Below are 18,911 nucleotides of genomic sequence, written 5' to 3'. Positions count from 1 at the left end.
CTGAGATGAGAGATGAGATATAATAAAGTCGTTTTATTTACCTTTGTGATGGTCGTTGATGGCTTGATGGAATGGAATGGTCGGTTTCCTCAGCATTAAACACTTGATGAGGAACATAGGCTTCTTTCACCATCTTGAGGAATGATCCCTTGTAGGTGCTTTCTCTGTGATAATTTTACCTAGTTCCTCATCAATTGTGTTCTGTTTAGCTGAGTTGCAGTCTACACTCTGCCTTTGAACTATCAAAGTTGAAACTCTCTCACTGTTGTCTGCCTGTCTCTTTAAGACTCACCTCACTGCTGCGTTCTTGATCAATCACGTGGCTTTAACTGAAGACTGGGGGCGGGGAATAGAGGACAAAAACAGTCGGCTGCCATTTTGTTGTTAGAACGGGCTCGTTCGCGAACGACACATCACTCATTGAGGCAGCTCCGTGTATGAAAAAAGTTGGTATGCCAAGGTAAAGTACGTATGCCGAGGTAAAAAATTTCATGAATGTAACGTTTGTAAACCGAAAGGGTTGTAAGCTAAGGGGTTCGTAAACCGAGGTATCACTGTATTTATATATTTATTTTTGGGCGCATACTTGCAAAATGACATGATGACAGGAAAAATGGAATGCCAATGAAGTTGAACAGAAGAGGATAAAAATTCGTTGGTGTGCATCCTTCAGCAGCTCTGGAATGTCTATCAAAACATGACCAGACAAAGCTACGGGTAAGAACTTAGCGAGTGCAGGTTGCGGCGTGTACCTTGCTTGCTTGGCCTGAAGAAAAATATATAAAAGTGTGTCATGTCGACGTAGCTATACAAAATTAATTGAATTGTAGACGGACCTAACCCGTCGGTATTATCTTATACGAAAATCCAAATTATGTTCATATCTTCTAATTATCCTGTAATTTATTTTGTCAGCTGAGTTGTCGTGTACCAAACGGATCCACACACGACTGACAAAAGGTGAGTTCAGAAAAATTTGAGGTCATACGGAATCACCCCGACGGTCTTCAAACTCTGAGCGCTCCAAAACTCGTTATGAACGATTCAATATTTCAACGGCAGTCACACTGTGTGGTAACATCACAAATGATACAGTCAAAATTCACGGAAGCTTTCACACAGGCGAAACATCTATTTCCGGGTTATAAGTGGACAAGGCAGTGGACGTGCTGCTTCAACATGACGATACCATGCTAAAAAAAAAGCAAGTACAGTTCTAATATATAAAATTTTGAACCGCTGAAAATTTTTTGGGTCTCAGCAGATGAGTACAAAAAGATCCAAAGTATCCAATACATTTCATTGGTAGAATATAAACAGAGCATGATTAACTTATTCACTACCATTCACAAATGTATTCGGGAATTGAAAATATGACATAGAGCGACATTCCCGAATTTATTCGGGTTTTGTTTTTTTCTTGTTTGGGTGCCGATAAAGTGCTGGCCATGGCCTCTGGCAATGCTTTTCCCTTTCCACAATGGGGCAGCAATTCTGTTTTTCCCATGTTAGCGCTTTGCTCCAGCTGTTGTTAAAGCGCTATATAAACCAATATGGATATATAAATAATTGTATTTTGGACAGCCACATTCAATTCAAGCTCATATAACTAACTACAATTTAGGAATTAACTCGTTTTTTTCTGATAAAAGAAGATCGTCTAAGGTTTCTTACGCTGCATTGAATGTTTATGTAGTCCAAAAAGTCAATATTGTGTGGGTCCTGGAATTCGAGTGACAATGACAAAAACCCTGGTACTGGAGCGGACACATTTTTGCACGTCTGGCAGTGAATGAGTTCAACTCTTACATGAACAGACCTGTGGGCCCGCCATTGAACACAACAGGTCTTGATGTCTCAGTGAGTCTCATCTTGTTGCTGCTACGCCGCAATCCAAAGAATCCCTGGTTTCCACAACTAAACCTCTGAATGGATCGACACTTATCATGTGGAGTGGGACTTACGACACGCGATGACACACTCAATATGGCTCTGATGTAATTGCTTTGGCGCTACATGGATGATGTGCACTTAGCGAGCAAACAAGGCATTAATCAGGGATTTACTAATTAGCTACAATCATTATGTATGACATATGGACCATTAAACGAGCAATAGCATTAAAATTGATGATTTTCCCGAACTTTTTTTTACTTTCTCGCGATGACACCGAGCGAGTACGTCGGTTGCCATGTCACAAGAAAATGCTTCAACTATGACCAACGTGGCAATTGATTCAAAGATGAATAGTTCAATAAAAGCTCTTGCAGTTCGAAACACGGAGCTCAGGAAAGTGACGGTCCTGGAAAGGCACCAGTGCCCAACATCAAATACCTGTTGGCAAAATGTACCCCCACAAATTCCTTTTTCTTGGAATAGAGAAATGACAGTGGTACCTCTACTAATGCAATTAATTGGTTGTGGAAGAAAATGTTTAACTTGGGAAATGTTGTAAGTCAAGACACATTTTCTATGTAAAGACCCTAATCCGTTCCAACTCCTCCTAAAATTCAGACATGCATGTTTTGTGAAGCATAAAAATGCATCAAAATATATAAAATATATATGTTTCAATTACATGATTGCACAATAAGTTAGAATGGGGCGTCATGTAAAAATAAACTAGAAAGGAAAGAATAAAAAATTTTAATTTTGTCTGTGTTGTGTTTTCCCCTCTTCAGTTCATGTTCTCGCTCAGAAGTGTTTCTTTTTTCCCCCTGATGTTATGTAAATAACTGATCCAAAGATGCTTGCTTTTGTTTCCTTTTAACTAATTCACTGCCAGATGTGCAAAAAAATGTGTCCGCTACAGTGCCAGGATTTTTGTCATTGTCACTCGCATTCCAGGACCCACAGAATATTGAGTTTTAGGACTACATGAACATTCAATGCAGAGTAAGAAACATTCGACTCTCTTCATTGATCAGAAAAAAAGAGTTAATTCCTAAATTATATGGGTCTGGAGTTATATGAGCTTGAAAGGGGGCGGCTGTCCAAAATACAATGCAATACATACATATTGGTTTATATCGCGCTTTAACAAACGGCGAAGCTGGAACAAAGCGCTAACATGGAAAAAAGGGAAATGTTGCCCCCGGGTGGAAAAGACAAAAACATTGCCAGTGCTTTATCGGCAACCAAGCATGAAAAAACAAAACCCAAACAAATTCGGCAATGGCGCTCTACATCATATTTTCAGTTCCCGAATAAATTTGTGAATGGCAGTGAATGGGTTAACAATCCTTCGCCCGACTGATGAAAACCTTTTTGGGTGATTCCCATTCACATGAATGAAGAACGAGGACAATGATAGAAACATATCTATCTATTTATCTATCGACACATATGGTAGACCCTCTCAGCCAATGGGATGCCATATGGTCGCCATTAGCCAATGGCATTGTAGCTACAAGTATGTTGCGCTAAAGAAACTCGGGAATTGCCAGTTGCTGCCCATCCTTAATTTTTACCTTTTGTATCTTGAAGATCCTTTCACAATGAGAGGCAATATTTAGGCGTTTCGTAACTGGTAAAATTTTGTATGAAGAGATGTTTATAAGGATAGGGAGCACTGTACAATGAAAAGAAGAATTGCATCCTTCGCGAGAAACAAGTTTCATCACGTGCAAAGAAGATATTTCAATACACAGTGACAAAGTACTGGTTCGAAGCTTGGATGACAGTCATTTGTAGCATGCCCCTCTGGAATCACAACAGCAAAAGTCAATGATAATCTGAAGGAAATTCATAAAAGTCAACTCGGATGAAATGCACTCATTATCCGAGCGCCAGTTTAAGCGGCGACGTGCCTGCGGGGAAATCACGGCTGTTACTTTCAGACGGAGCTATTTAATAACTGATGAACGGCCAAACTCTCTCCAACCGTCCATTTTCACATTCCCGAGACGCTATGAAACACATTGGGCTGGGAGTGTCTGGAAATTAAATGAGATGGATTGATTTTGGAGCTTTGTGTTGTGGTTTCCAGTACTGCCTTGCCATTTGATAAACCTACAGCTCGCGAGCCATATATGGCTCTTTTGATGATTGCATCTGGCTTGCAGATCAAACTAAATACGTATTCTCTCTTTTTCACTCTACATTTGATGTTTGGGCGGCAGTTGGTCGAAGCGCAATTTACATTGGATGATACTGACTTAGGTGCCATTGATGTCGAAACAGGTAAACGCCCCCTTTTGAATAAGCGGTCGAGTAAAACATATATCGTACACTTCAGGTTTCGCTGAAGGAGTCGCCTTTGTCAAGAGAAAATGTTCTGCGGTGATTCTAATTTGCAATGAAATTATACCATCGATGAAACAGTCGAATGTCAGTGGCACTTTGACAAGCCCCATGCTAATCTTAGCATCAATATACTTCTGTGAAAGACAGCAGAAAGCAAGCGTGCAAGCTAATGAGCAGAATGAAGGCAACCGAGCAGTAACCTCGCGTTTGGACCCGGCGAGTTGACTTTCATTACAATAGTTTGGCTGGATTTTTACCAAACGCATTATTGTGAGTACTATCACAAATTTATTTTAAATAATACAATCTGACATTTTGTTGAAATCACACACACACATGTGGAGCTTGCATGTTCTCACCGGACCCGCGTGGGTTTTCTCCGGCATGGCAGGCAGATTGACCACTTCAAATTGTCCCTAGGTGTGAGTGTGAGAGTGACTGTTGTACGTCTTTGTGTGCCCTGCGATTGGCTGGCAACCAGTTCAGGGTGTCCCCCGCCTCGTGCCCGAAGACAGCTGAGATAGGCTCCAGCACCCCCCGCGACCCTAATCAGGAATAAGCGGAACGGAAAATGGATGGATGGATATATATATATTTGAACACAATTGCTGTACATTGTCGCCGTGGGCGTTGCACTGCCAGTGAACCGTGTCGTTGTACAAGACTTTACGATCTTCAGCTTCCTCATTTCTCTGATTAAAATCTGACAAGTGAGGGACCCGGATAAACAACGATAGCTCTGCTTGTTCAACTTTGGTCATGCTGCTCAAAGCAAAAAAAAGATGCGGGAATTCAACATCCTCTTCCGAAAACAAGCCCGGAGGACGCGAAAGCAGCATGCCTCAACTATGACAAGTATGTGGTCTCTTGTCATTTTTTTGGCCCTACCCCCACCACTAGCCTTGTTTATCTTGATAATGTGCTTAGTCCCTTGTCAGACTATCTGAGCCTCATCTCCTGGACGACTGTCGCTGCATTGTTCTTGCCATCGTTGGCTATGCTCTGGTGCCTCGATGAACACTACATCAACATACCCCTCACCACCTCCCCAACCTCCTCCTGCCCCACACAGGAGTAATAACCACACACAAGATCACACATAGCCTATTTGTTGCCCTTTTGTTCACACGCATATTTTTTGTTTGTTTGTCAATTGCAAGGGACAAGTAAATGAACAGTCATTGAGAGATTATGGACAATTTCAAGTGTTCAATGAACCAAATATGTGAGTTTTGAGGGGAAAAAGAATTTGAGGTGTCTGACTAGAAACAAACGCAAACTTTAGAGAAAGCACACTGAGGAATTTTAACGGCTTGCACAATGCACTCAGAGCTCGACAAAGAGGCAACGTGACTCAGGTAGTATAGTGGTTAATTGTCTCCCAACCTGAACGTTTTAGTTTCAGTCTTGAATATCTCTACCAATGTCCAGGACCGTGGCGATGTGTACTTGAGTAAAATACTTAGGTATATGCTCCTAACTAAAGGTATTTGTAGATTGAAAACATTTTCTTAAAAGCCAATAATCCTTTTATTAAGCTTAAAGTACAATTGCCTGCCAGCAGTCCAGACCCGTTTCACATTGGAAATACTCATGTACTGATAAATTGCTCCTGATGCCGGTTCAACATTTGGCAAATGAGGAGAAAGAACACTGGTACAAGTGGAAGCCCATTTACATTTTTTTCTTTTTCTTTTTCTGTGTGTGTGAGAGAGAGCTTGGAAACAAAGTTGGTTCTTATGAACATACATGTGAAATAATGCGGGACAATAATACTCCCTTGTCCGCCATTGTATTCAAAGTATGCGTCATCATGTTATAATAAATAAACAAATAAATAAATAAATAAACACTAATCCATAAAAAACACGTTTTTTGTTTTGTTATGTGTTAACTCATTCACTGTCAGATATTTACCAGAAATGTGTCCACTCCAGTGCCAGGGTTTCTGTCATTGTCACTCGAATTCCTGGACCCACGGAATATTGAGTTTTATGACTACAAAAACATTCAACACAGCGTAAGAAACATTAGCCTCTCTTCTTTCATAAGAAAATTTAGTTAATTCCTAAATTATATGGGTCTGGAGTTATATGATCTTGAAATGAGGGCGGCAGTCCAAAATATAATGCAAGGCATACATACTGTATTGGTTTAAATAGCGCTTTAACAGCTGAAGCTGGAACACAGCTCTAACATGGAAAAAAATGAAATGCTGCCTCCTTGTGGAAGGGAAAAACATTTCCAGAGGCCATAGCCAGCACTTTATCAGCACCCAAACAAAAAAAATCTGAACAAATTCGGGAAATGTCATATATAAATGTGTGAATGGCAGTGAAGTAGTTAGCATTCTTCTTTCAGTCAGTCCCCGTGATAAGATTTCAGTCAGCCATGAGAAAAACTGATTCCCAACAAAAACAACACGACGTTTAAGTGGCGACGCTCAGCTTCTACGTTTTACAGACATATCCGCAATCACACAGCGTGAGCGCATAAAGAGTTTCTCAACCTTTTTTTGGAAGGGTGGGAGGGGATCTGACAAAAAAAAAACAAATTGATTGCCAATTTAAAGGACAACCGACATCACTTTTTTGTTTCTTAACTGACATCAGAAAAACGTTTTATAGCATCTATATTTTTATTCAAATGCAAAACACCAATAAAAATGACTTTAAAGTGTGCAAAATCTGCAAAAAAAAATTGATCTGCGAATTGGACATTTTCAGAAAGTCCCGCCCCCAGTTCGTGACGTCACACCAAGATGTCTTGCATTGCTGGAGAATCAAAACAATGGCTTCAGATTCGGAGAATATGCTTGCTTGTTACACATCCAGTTATGAATATGATTCAAAGAGTTCTGAAGAGGAAAGCATGCATGTTTGCAATTGATTATGGAAGTCCTTCCGTGTCATTTTGAGGCATCTGGACTGCAATGTAGCGTCCCAGAAAAGAGGCAGAAAATGGCGCCCAAGCCATTTCCACAGGCTGATAAATTCCTTATATGGAGCTTGGTCGCCCTCTTCTGCTCTTTTTGGTGCAACATGACGTTTTCAGACCAAACAAGCACAGCAAAATGCATTGACGTGATAGAAGGACTGCTACAATATGTCCTTTTTTTTCCTTCAGTGACGTCACGTACGTCGTCACCAACTCAAAAACAAGACTTCCGGAATATTCAGCTTGAGTCTTAAAACGTAAAATATAGCTATATGCGGTGGAATCTTTGTAAAATACGCTCAGTAGAAGTCATTTGAAGCAATTTTACAAATTATGGACACAACTTGTCCGGAGACGTCGGTTGTCCTTTAAATACTGAAATGAAACCGGTAAGTCAGCACTTTCACCTCCGTCCGACAAATCTGCCACAACGGATGAGAATATATTCATACATTTGAGTGCCCTCGTGAAAGAAAGAAACAAATGAAACCGCTTTAAGGACCCGTTTTTGTGCAAGATGGGCTGTTCAGGTGTAAATCAAGGAAATGATGCTGCAATTGTGCGTGTAGGCGCATGTGGAGCGGCCATTTAGGTTAAGTAGCATCTGGAATAGAAAACCCACGCACAGGGGTTGAGGGCAAATTGGCTCCCTTTTGTCTCCAGTTTAATTACATGGTGCTAAAAAGTATAAGGCCACAATGGGAGATGTTAACGGGGATGCTATTATTGAAAGGGATTCATGGGCAACAAGTGGCTGGAGGAAAAAAAAACATGGCGAGGCAGCGTGTTGCTGGTTTTGATTGTATTTTCTGTTCTGTTATAGGAAGCACGCCCGTGGTGGTCTGAGACATGGAATGAATGTCACTGCATACTGAGCATGACGTAGTTCACCACTGTGTGATGGTACCTCGATTTAGGAGTTGAATTTGTTCCGTGATCAAGCTCCTAACTTAAGGTATTGATATCTTGAGAACATGTTCTTAAAAGCCAATAATCCTTTTATGTCTTACCAGCCGCAGCTGTATTTTGTTTTTCTACTTCTTTCTTTCCTTTCATCTTTCTTTCATAACCTTGCTGCTGTGAAATGTAAATTTCTCCACTGCGAGACTAATAAATGTAAATCCAATCCAATCAAGTTAAAAAAAGTATACTTCCTGCCAGCAGTCCAGACCCGTTTCCCATTGGAAACAGGTCTGTATTGTGGGAACTGTTGCAAGCATCAACTTAAAAAAAACTACAGTGAATAGTAGAAAAAATAAATACATCAGTTTAAGCAATACATACATAGTCTTTGCAATTTATTACACTGAATATAGATTAAAAACCAAATAATCACATTGTGGTACTCATTTTTTTATTTTTTTTTTACAGAGGTGCTCAAGTTAATCGCTTTGACTTTAGATTACCTTCGGTGGGGTTAATGGCGTCTGGTAAGCTGTCCCATGGTAGTGTCCATTCCGGGCAAGGATGACGAGCGAAGGCCACCTCAATGCCATTTTCCTGTGGTGACATTTTAAAAAACTGTTACCAAGGAAACCAATTAAAACTCTAAAAGCTTGAGCTTTATCCTTACCCCAGCCCCCACAATCCCAAAGAGCAAAAATCCTTCTTTGGGATGATGACATGTTTACTTTATTGTGTTCCACCTGTGCTTGTTGTTGTTGTGCACATTTGTCTCATTAGCTTTGGTTCTTTTTCATTTGTATTAAACTATCCATTTCGCTTGACTTCAGAAAATCTGAACAGCAATACTCAGATTTACGTCTGTGAAAGCTCTCCGTCGTCCAGTCATACTGTAAAGTGTTGGTGGTATAGTGGTGAGCATAGCTGCCTTCTAAGCAGTTGACCTGTGTTCGATTCCCGGCCACTGCAGTTGGACATTGTTTTTAAGAAGTACAGATGACGGCTGAAGGAACCTTCTTATCAATGCTCAGATTGGTTTGTTATTAAATCTGAAGCTCCGTGAAAGTAGAAGCTCACAACACTCTCTACACGTGATGCTACCAGAGGCCAATCGCAAATTAAAGACCTTGCGAGCCCTGAACAGGCGTTTGTTTTCGATAAATTAGAAAAATGGCATCTAGTTCAATGAAGGTCACAAATACAGTGAAAAGTAAGAGCAAATTCAGCCACAAAAACACGATTCTGAATTGAAAACGTTCAAGGTTCGCAATGAAATTATTTTCACAAAACAGCCACTTCTTTTGCTCACGGCCTCAGGTAAAATGGAGCAGAATAAATCAGAATTTTGCTGCGAGAAACGAAGGGGCAACCCGGAAAGGTCGGCAATTGGTCAAGGAGAACATCCAACCATTCATACTCGATAATTGCAAGCCTGTGCAAGTAAGAACTGAGATTCCAATGAGATTTTTTTTTTATCGTTGGGCAAGCGAAGCGCAGCCCATTGAGGCTAGCTTTGGGCGAATGACACACTGCTTTTGTTGACAGCCAATCACGATTCAAAGATTGACAACCACTGGTTGTCTTGTCCAGATACTCTCCGGTGATTGAACTCGACAGAAGTCAGGCGACAAAGTCGCTTTTTCTATCGTGACTTTAACTTTGAGCACTGGTGACGTCAGAAATTGACGTTAGGAATCAGAACGCCAGTGACAGAAAACTAACATCAATAACGTTTTATTACGGGAACGGCCAGAAAGAAATATTCCCGAGAGGTTGTGGTCACGTTTGTCACGGTAAATATACCACAAACAGTGATAAAGTGACAGAGACCAACCACTTTCAAACAGCGGATAGTGTCGTTTACGTTACCGTCGACTGCACCAGAGTAATTTTAAGTTGTGCTTTGCCAATGTAACATCGCACTTTAGCTTCTTCAATTAACTCATTCACTGCCATTACCGAATATATTCGGGAATTAAAAAGCATGACGTGGAGCACCATTCCCGAATGTTTTGATTGTGAATGTTGGAAGTGAGTTCCAAAGTTTGGGGGCAGAGCAGCTGAAGGCTCTGTCACCCATCGTTCTCAAGGTGATTTGACAGCGTGTGCCCCCCCCCCCCCCCCCCCCCCCAGCGTCAGCGTCAGGAGGGGGGGGGGCACACAAAGGTGGAGGAAGAGGATCTGAGGGAACGAGAGGGAATACAAATTTGAAGGTCAGATAGGTATGGGGGGGAAGTTATGGATAGCTTTAAATGTATAAAGAAGATTTTTAAAGTTGATTTTATGTTTATATAGTCCTAAAACTCAATATTCTGTGGTTCCTGGAATTCGAGTGACAATGACAAAAACCCTGGCACTGGAGTGGACACATTTCTGCACATGACTGGCAGTGAATGCATTAATGTCCAACAATGTGCATTTTTTGTCAAAAAACACGATAGAGAAAAGCCTCAACAAAGAAATGACGTGAGTTTTCGCAACTTGAAACTAATCGCCTCGAGGGAGAAACGGCATCGTGACCTCATTTGATTCATTTTGGACAACATCGACGCGATTAAGTCACTGAATTAAAAATAACTTTAATCGCAGAGGGCGTAATTCAAAACACAGTTCGAATCCCGGGTGGGGGCTACATTTGGGGAGTTGGCTGGCATTATTGTTTTCCTTTGGATGTCTGCCCGTTGACTGCATTTGGCACCTATCGCCAGGGTGTGTCAAGTGAGGTGAGAAGGAGGTTATTAAGCATTTATCGAGAAACCCGAGACTAGCGTCAGGAAGTATAGTGTCGTCTCTGCGCCTTTGCATACATACGCCGCAGGACACACACATCGGGGATGTATGCGTGTCACATTGTACACGCGAGGACTCATTTACACTCGCACGAGAACAAACACGCACATTAATTTTGACTTTTGCTTTTTAAATCCAATTAGTTTTCATTCCTTTGGGAGACTGTGTGTTACTTTTTGTTATTTTTTTATGATGGGGTTTTTAGTAGTTTTTGTTTTAGATTTAGTTTTTTGATTTGTTTTATTTGCTTTTTAATAAACAGAATGCCATATTTGACATTTTTGTTTTTCTTAAATACAGTATCAGGTATTTGTTGAGTGCAAGATCGAAACAAAAAGTTCACCAAGTTTCCGCAATTAAATGAAACTACAATTCCCAAAAGACCATGTGACCCTGTTCTGTATGGATGTACAGCAATACCTCAAAACAAATGAAATAAAAATAAATTACTATTTTTTTGTCTTTCTGGCATAATTAGATACTTTTATTTTTAGTTAGAATTTGTTTTGCTCAAATAATCTGTTTTCATTGTAAAAAAAAAAAAAATCCCCCGATTTTGTTTCATTCAAACACTCTCATACACCACCTTCATTAGATAAAAATGCTTTTTGTCTTTAATATAATGAAAACAGCCTAATTAATGTTTATTAACTGACATATGTATATTCATTATTTGCTAAATTAACTCACTGCCAGACGATCCACTCCACTCCAGTGCCAGGGTTATTGTCATTGTCACTTAAATTCCAGGAATATTGAGTTTTAGGACTACATATACGTTCAATGCAGTGTCAGAAATCTTAGACTCTCTTTTTTCACCAGAAAAAAAAATTGAATTCCTAAACTATATGGGTCTGGAGTTACATGAGCTTGAAATGAGGGCGGCTGTCCAAAATACAATACATTGATTGATATAGTGTTTTAACAACAGCTGAAGATGGAACAAAGTGCTAACATGGAAAAAAGGGAAATGCTGCCCCTTGTGGAAGGGAAAGAACATATCTGTAGGCCATGGCCACTTTATCGGCACCCAAACAAGAAAAAACAAAACCCGAACAAATTCGGGAATGGCGCTCTACGTCATATTTTCAATTCCCAAATAAATTAATAAATGGCAGTGAATTAGTTAATAATGAAACAAAAAAAACAATATCCTGCAAGAGGTCATACTATGATTGCAACCATTACTTTTGTAAAAGATTAAAGTGATTTTTATTTTCAGCTTTTTTTTTCTGACGAGGTTTCATTCAGTGACAGGTTTGGTTTTCCAAAAATAGAAGCAGATGTTTACATACGTTTCATGTAGATTACACACAAAGATCATCGGCCTTCTTTCACGGAGGACAATCGAAATCAACAAATAATGAGAAGCTGAAAATCGCTGGACGATTTTTAGTGATACGATATCTCTGAACGCCGAATCGATTCTCTCGTTCACACAGTGTTGTGTGCGCGCACATATTCATTTTTGACAGCACAACAGCTGCACAGATGACAGTTGTGGCATGGAGCCATCCTCGTAATCCCCTGCGTCGAGGGTTTAGAATGGCGGCCATTGTAAGGGCGCATACCTCGCAGCGGGAACGTGCGATTTCAAGCTTTCGTGTCAAATTAACTCTAATCCGGCGTCGTGTAAAAAGATACACAACCTCAAGCACCCATCTCTATCCTCCTTGTCATGCCACTTATCATCAAGTTACGTACACGGAAGGAAGTGGCCCCGCAAAAAGTGCTAGGCTTTTTTTTTTTTACTCAACTCCCGAGGACAATAAATAAATAAATAAGGCTAAGTGTTGGTTTTCATTTGAGTTTAGTTCTACTTTGGCACTTGAAAAAAATACGATACACGACAGTCGTACGGTACGGGTATACTGTCCCCGTCAGCTCATCTCTTTGCTTCTCAGTGCGCCAGTAATATCGGTCATCCTTCACAGAGGATAGAATTAAAGTGTGTTTTTTGTTATACTTTTTTTGGGGGGCGCGTAGGGTTAGTTTCTACTTTTATCTACCAAACTTCCACCTGTGAGGTGAGTTGGCCCTGCAAAAAGTCAAGTCTAAATATGCTAGGCTTTTTTAACTGTCTTGAGGAAAATAAATAAATAAATAAATAAATAAATAAATAAATAAATAAATAAATAAATAAATAAATGTTGTGTTGTTTATTATTTGATGGTTCTTTGCAAAAAATGTTAATTGTGAAAAGTTAATTGTGAATATGACAGCCAAAGTGATTTTTTTTTTTTTTTTTGATGTGAAGTCCACATCACTGGGGAATGTCCTGATGTTTCCAAGTCATTTGAGATTAGTCCTGTCTTGGCACATTAAAAAAAAACAAAAACAAATGTACGAGTATACTGTCCCCGTCAGCTCCTCTTCTCTGCTTCTCAGTGTGGCAGTAATATTGGTCACAGAGGATAAAATTAAAGTATGTTTTCTGTCTATTTTTTTTGGGCGGGGGGTTATTTTCTATTGATATCTACCAAACTGCTGCTTGTAAGGTGAGTGAGGTCACTTCCGACCATAGAGGAGTCGTCACCTGTATTTTAAGGCGCAATGAGGAAAGCAGACATGTTCAATTCTGTTTGTTTCAGGATACAGTACCTCACATTTTTATGAGTTCTTCTGGAATGGAATGCTTTCACAGCCAGTGAAAAGACGGCTGGCAATTTGCACAGTGCACAGAATTACAAGTGCAAGGGTGAATTGTATCATTCTCTAATGAAAGGCAATTTTTATTAGCTGGCTCAATAAAAAGAATAATAATAATCGTACCATCATAAAAACAATCTGTAAAAAAACGTCCTTTTGAAATGTTATTTTGATGACTGAGAGCTCATGTGGAGCGCTGCCAGAGGGAGAAAACATTGTACAATTAAAAGAAGGTCTGCCAGGAGCCAAAACACGACATTAGAGAGTCATCCTTGAAGGCACGAAAAAGCAGATATGGCGGCATAAAACGTCTGCGTCTGTGAAAGTTAAAGATGATAAATGCAAGCGGTGGAAATGAGGAGACACATTTAGAATGTAATGTAGTGCTGACAAAGTCGCCTCATGAAGCTTTTGAAGTAGGTGGAAAATTCTGGGCCACCACCGGAAAACCTTATTTGTGTGTGCGTGCGTGTGTGGGTATGTTTGGATGGATGGATGGATGGATAGATACCCAACTAGCTAGCAAACACAGTATAGCTAGCTAGCCGACAAAGCTAGCTAGCTAACCGACTAAAGCTTGCTAGCTATCTGACTATAACTAGCTAACCGACTATAGCTAGCTAACTAGACCACTATGGCTAGCTAACAAGCCGACTACGGCTAGCTAACTAGCCGACTATGGCTATCTAGCTAGCCGACTATAGCTACCTAGCCGACGTAAGACATTTAGCGAGCAAGCTAGACAAATAATTGGATAGCCGGCTAGCCAGAGAGCTGGTTAGCCAAATTGCTAGATTTTAATGTTTTTTCCACAGTGCAGACGCTCCCCAACTTATGAACAAGATATGTTCCGAACGGTTGGTCATAAGGTGAATTTGTTCGTAAATTGCTTCAGTGCTATATTTTGTAAGGAATGTATGTTGAAGGCTTGTATAGTAACCTGTATTAGTTTGTACTGAAAAATAAACATTTAATAAAATATATGCTCTCTAAAGACATGTACATGTACAACTGGAGAGAATGCTACATATATTATTTAAAAAAAAATCATATGTACCGGTGTTCGTAACTCGTATGTTCGTAAGTAGGGGAGCGTCTGTACAATACCGGTTAATGTGAAAAAGTGTTTTACTTTAAGTTTGGTTATGGTGGGACGGGGGCCGCCAACAAAAGGCATCTGCGTGGTCGTCTCCTCTTCTCGCTCCGGTGCACTCGCCAGGTTACCTTCGTCCGGTGGCCGAGACGCAAGTAGCGACGGACTTTCAGGGACTGCAAGATTGATCTTGCAGCCTTGGGCAGCCCGAAGGACGCCAGGGACCTCCTGAACGTGGCTGTACCAGCGCAGAAGGTGGGGGAGGCGGTGTAGAGTGCTGGCAGAATGGGTTCGGACGTAAGACTGTCAAAGAGAGTAATGTGGGTATTATTGGAAGTGACTCATCAGACGTGACTGATCAGACAGCTCAGGTCATACTTTTGCACAGCCTCAGTCGAGGTCACATCACTACAAGCCCTGCGAGTGAGCTGGGATTAAGGTCTAAAGACCCAAAAAGAAACACAGAAGCCGTGTTGCGATGATTATAAGGTGACAGTGAGAGTGTGAGAAAGAATGAGAGTGAGAAAGAGAAGTGAGGCTACACGGTAAGCGTGAAAAAAATCTGTTGCATCTACTTTGCGTTGTTGACTGTCACGAGGAGACACGCTAGGCTGAGTGTGAAACTTGAAACCACTGAAGCACAGCTGATTTGTAAGAGGCTCATTGTGGGAACTTGGGTTCATTCCCAACGTGGAAGAATAGCTGGTGACGGCAGGAGGGTGAAATAGGTGTTGAGGCTGACTGGTGGCATGCACAATAAAACAGTGGGAGTTAAATATTCTCCGCACTTTAAAGAGAGGGGTTACTTTTTTACAACAGCAACGTAACTTGAATACATACACGAGCCAGAACATGTCAGAGTCTACCATTAACTCCCACTGCGCAAAACAGCTATTACTATTAGACAAAGCTATGGCCTAATTAAAGTTGCAGTACGTGTGAAAAAAAAACAATGAAGGACCAAGAGCGAAGAGACAAAACCGTAGCCTCAAAACTGAGAGGCAGACATGTTCACTCCTGCTTTATGAGAAAGAGGGTTTTTCAAATAAAAACAAATCAATATCCTGGTATGGTTGGTAACATTATACTAAACCATAACTAAACCATAGACATTTAATTAAAACATACAACCACTGCTCCAGGTAAGAAAAACCCCAATTAAGTCTTTGTCGCATGACTCTTGACCACACTGCAGAGCACAGTGGGTGTCTCTTCTTCCCTTTGCCATCACAACACGATAATTAAAAATAATAGCAAAGCAAGCTTTGAGCAAGCCGTGGGACTGTGCACCAAGATGTGAAACGTGTGAGGTATTCACGGAATTTCAAAGGTGGTCCATGTTTCTGATGTCACACAATGCGTGAAGGCAATTTTCAAAAGCGGGCATATTATGGAAAATGGGAGTTTTCATAGCTTGAATCCCCCTCACACATCCATAAACAAACAAACACATAAATAAATAAAACGTAGACAGGTAGACAGACAGACAGATAGAATAGCTAGCTAGCCGACTACAGCTCGCTAGCTAGCCGCCTACAGCTCGCTAGCTAGCCGACTATAGATAGTTAGCCAGCGAGATAGTTAGCTAGCTAGTCAGACAGACAGACAGACACTGTGTAAGCTCTCAGTCGTACAGAATTCGTACTTTTTGAATCACACCACCCACTACAACACAAAATAGGAGTTATCAAACCCTCCAGCAGAGGGCTAAACTAATACCAACAAGCGTCAAAGGTAAAGAAAAGGAGTCAAAACATATCAAGAGAGCACTCGCAAACTGTGGTTACCCTCTGTGGTCTTATAACAAAAGTCAAAAGAATAGGGAACGAAACAAAAAATCCTGAAGATACTAAAAGGAGAGGAGTAGCAGTACCTTACATTGCAAGGGTTTCTGAAAAACTACAAAAGGGTCCTTTGGCAACACAAAATTCCTACTTATTTCAAACCAATAAACACAGACAAAGTTTAGTGCATCCAAAAGACAGGCTGCCAAATGAAAAACAAAGTACTGTAGTTTATTCAATACATTGTCAAAAATGAAGATTGTAAAGAGCAATACATTGGGGAGACTCAACAAATTCTTAAAGAAAGACTATCAACATCGCAGGGATAATACTACTGGACCTCAATCTGCAGTAGACATGCACCTAAAAGCTAGCAACCACTCATTTGACGACAACGAGGTTAAAATCTTCGCGAAAGAAAATAGATGGTTTGAAAGGGAAGTAAAAGAAGCTATTTTTATAAAACAGCAAAACCCTTCACTAAATCGCCATGGTGGTGTGATGTTTAATTTGGCTCGTGCTTACAACACACATCTGAGATCGTTACCACATAGGCTTGGTTATGCTGATGTAGTGATACCAGAGCAAATGGGGCAATCAGGCCAGTCATAGACCATAATTAGTCAGGGCAATAGGGGCCTCAGAGAATAGTCCTCTGCTCCCCCCAACCTTAGAGCAGGGACCTATCATAGCAGGAGTCTGGCACTGCCACCTCTGGACAGTAGGGATATATATATATATATAGGGCCAGAGCTACCTGCAAAATTTTAGTTCGCTGACGAAGCCTCTTGGATGAGAAGCGAAATGTCCGACACCTTCAGAGAAGTGCAGATGACGGGTGAAGAGAACTTTTCGCCGACCGAACGACAAATAGATAGTATAGCTAGCTAGCTGACTACAACTAGCTAGATGGCTAATCAGAATCAGAAAGCCTTTCATTGTCCCACAATGGGGAAATTCCGATCTACTATAACTATACTGACTATAGCTTCCTTGACAGCTAGATAGCTAGTTGATCTGGACCAGCGGTTGACTAGTGTTGACGAGGAATCCCTTATAATTTACTTATATTTTGAATTGAGAATGTCACAGGGGAGACTTTTTATTCGCGCACAGGATAACAATGTTGAATTGAAATCCAAAACAAGCCTCATTCGACACCTTCTTGGTTAATATCTCGATCAAGCAGGCTTGTTGTGTCTCGTCTTAGTTCGGCAGCATTCCGTTGAACAAGGCTCTGCGTTATGCATTGAAAAGCTTTAATGATTAGCAGCTCACCACGTACTGATGGATGCATGGCAACAGGACCACATCAGTCAGGGTGAAGTACAGCCCCTCAGCGAACACGTGGTCCAGCAGAGGCAGGTCGTTGGTCTTGACTTTTCTGATTTCATAGCACTCCCTGGTGGTCACAGTTGTATGTGCTGCAACAGAGAGCTTAGCCAGAGCGGCCTTGAGCTCGAGTCCATCACCCGGGTGGTCGGATTCCAAGTTTGCTTCAATCGAGTCGTTGTTTTGGTTTTGTCTCAGCTGTTTGAGCTTCTGTCTGCGGATTTTGTCATCGTTGTGAATTTTGACGGGATCGGATAGTCTTTGCTCCAGGGTGAGGATGGCGGGCGGTGGAGGGTGAGGCTGCTGGCTGTTCGGATTTTGAAGGTACTCTTCGACGGCAGACGGGATACCAATTTCACACAATCTGGTCCATTTGCTCACCTGAGAGAATGTATCGAAAACACAAATATGATGTTATTGATCAACGGTTCTACTCAGGAAGGACTCTGCTGATGGCAAAATTTTGATATGGATTAAAGAGGAAATGCACTTTGAGTGTTTATAATACCCAATTTTGTTTGAAAGAATTGTATGAATACAATACCTTGAGATATGATCTTATGTTATAATTACACTCATAACCAGTGTCTGAAACTCATGACAAAAAGTTAGCGGACACCAAGGCAGACAACTCTGGAAAGTTGCCTGCAGGGCCATGAAGTTGCCTGCCCCATTTTTCACAACTTGAAACACAATAAGATGACTTCTTCCTCTTCTTTTCCTTTCGGCTTTTCCCTTCAAGGGGTCATCTTTAGAGGTTTGATCCGCATGTTTGTTTTGGCCAAGCTTTTACGTCGGATGCCCTTCCTGACACAACCCTCTTCCTTCCTGACACAACCCACAACCCCAAAACTTTGAAGTACACTTTACAGTCACGGTATAGTCCGAAGCACGAAACAGCGAAACAGGTTTCTGATTTATTGGCTGCCGTGCTGAGTATGCAAATTGCAAAACGAACGTTCGTTTGGCAATTTACATACTCGGCATGTTAAGATCATTTGTTCCACCCTCTGAAAAAAAATGCAAAAAGAGGAAAATAGCAATTTAAAAAATATACATTTTTTTTGTAAACATACCATAAAGGGTCAAGTCAAAATCGACTAGTTCATATTATGGGATCTGCATTTTTCATTGACGACTGAAAACCACAGGGCTCAGTTTGTGAATGTCACATGATC

The 18,911-nt window shown here is 40.8% G+C and overlaps 1 protein-coding gene across 3 annotated transcripts in view; it reads right to left on the bottom strand.

Moving 5' to 3' along the window:
• The window catches only part of gstcd (glutathione S-transferase, C-terminal domain containing), a 32,251-nt gene that overhangs the window by 12,441 nt on the left and 899 nt on the right, over positions 1-18,911 (bottom strand). For 2 of the 3 annotated variants that reach the window (XM_089006782.1, XM_089006783.1), the window contains exons 2-4: positions 17,680-18,114; positions 14,657-14,920; positions 8,589-8,682 (exon numbers count right to left, since the gene is read on the bottom strand). In XM_089006782.1, the coding sequence (XP_088862908.1) occupies positions 8,589-8,682; positions 14,657-14,920; positions 17,680-18,114 (793 nt within the window). The remainder of the gene's footprint in view (positions 1-8,588; positions 8,683-14,656; positions 14,921-17,679; positions 18,115-18,911) is intronic. The other variant, XM_089006784.1, reaches the window with a different exon arrangement.

This window comes from Hippocampus bargibanti, linkage group LG10 (assembly GCF_051943395.1).
Source record: "Hippocampus bargibanti isolate YZ-2025 linkage group LG10, ASM5194339v1, whole genome shotgun sequence".
NCBI classification, from domain to species: domain Eukaryota; kingdom Metazoa; phylum Chordata; class Actinopteri; order Syngnathiformes; family Syngnathidae; genus Hippocampus; species Hippocampus bargibanti.
This window is presented reverse-complemented; position numbering and strand designations above follow the sequence as displayed.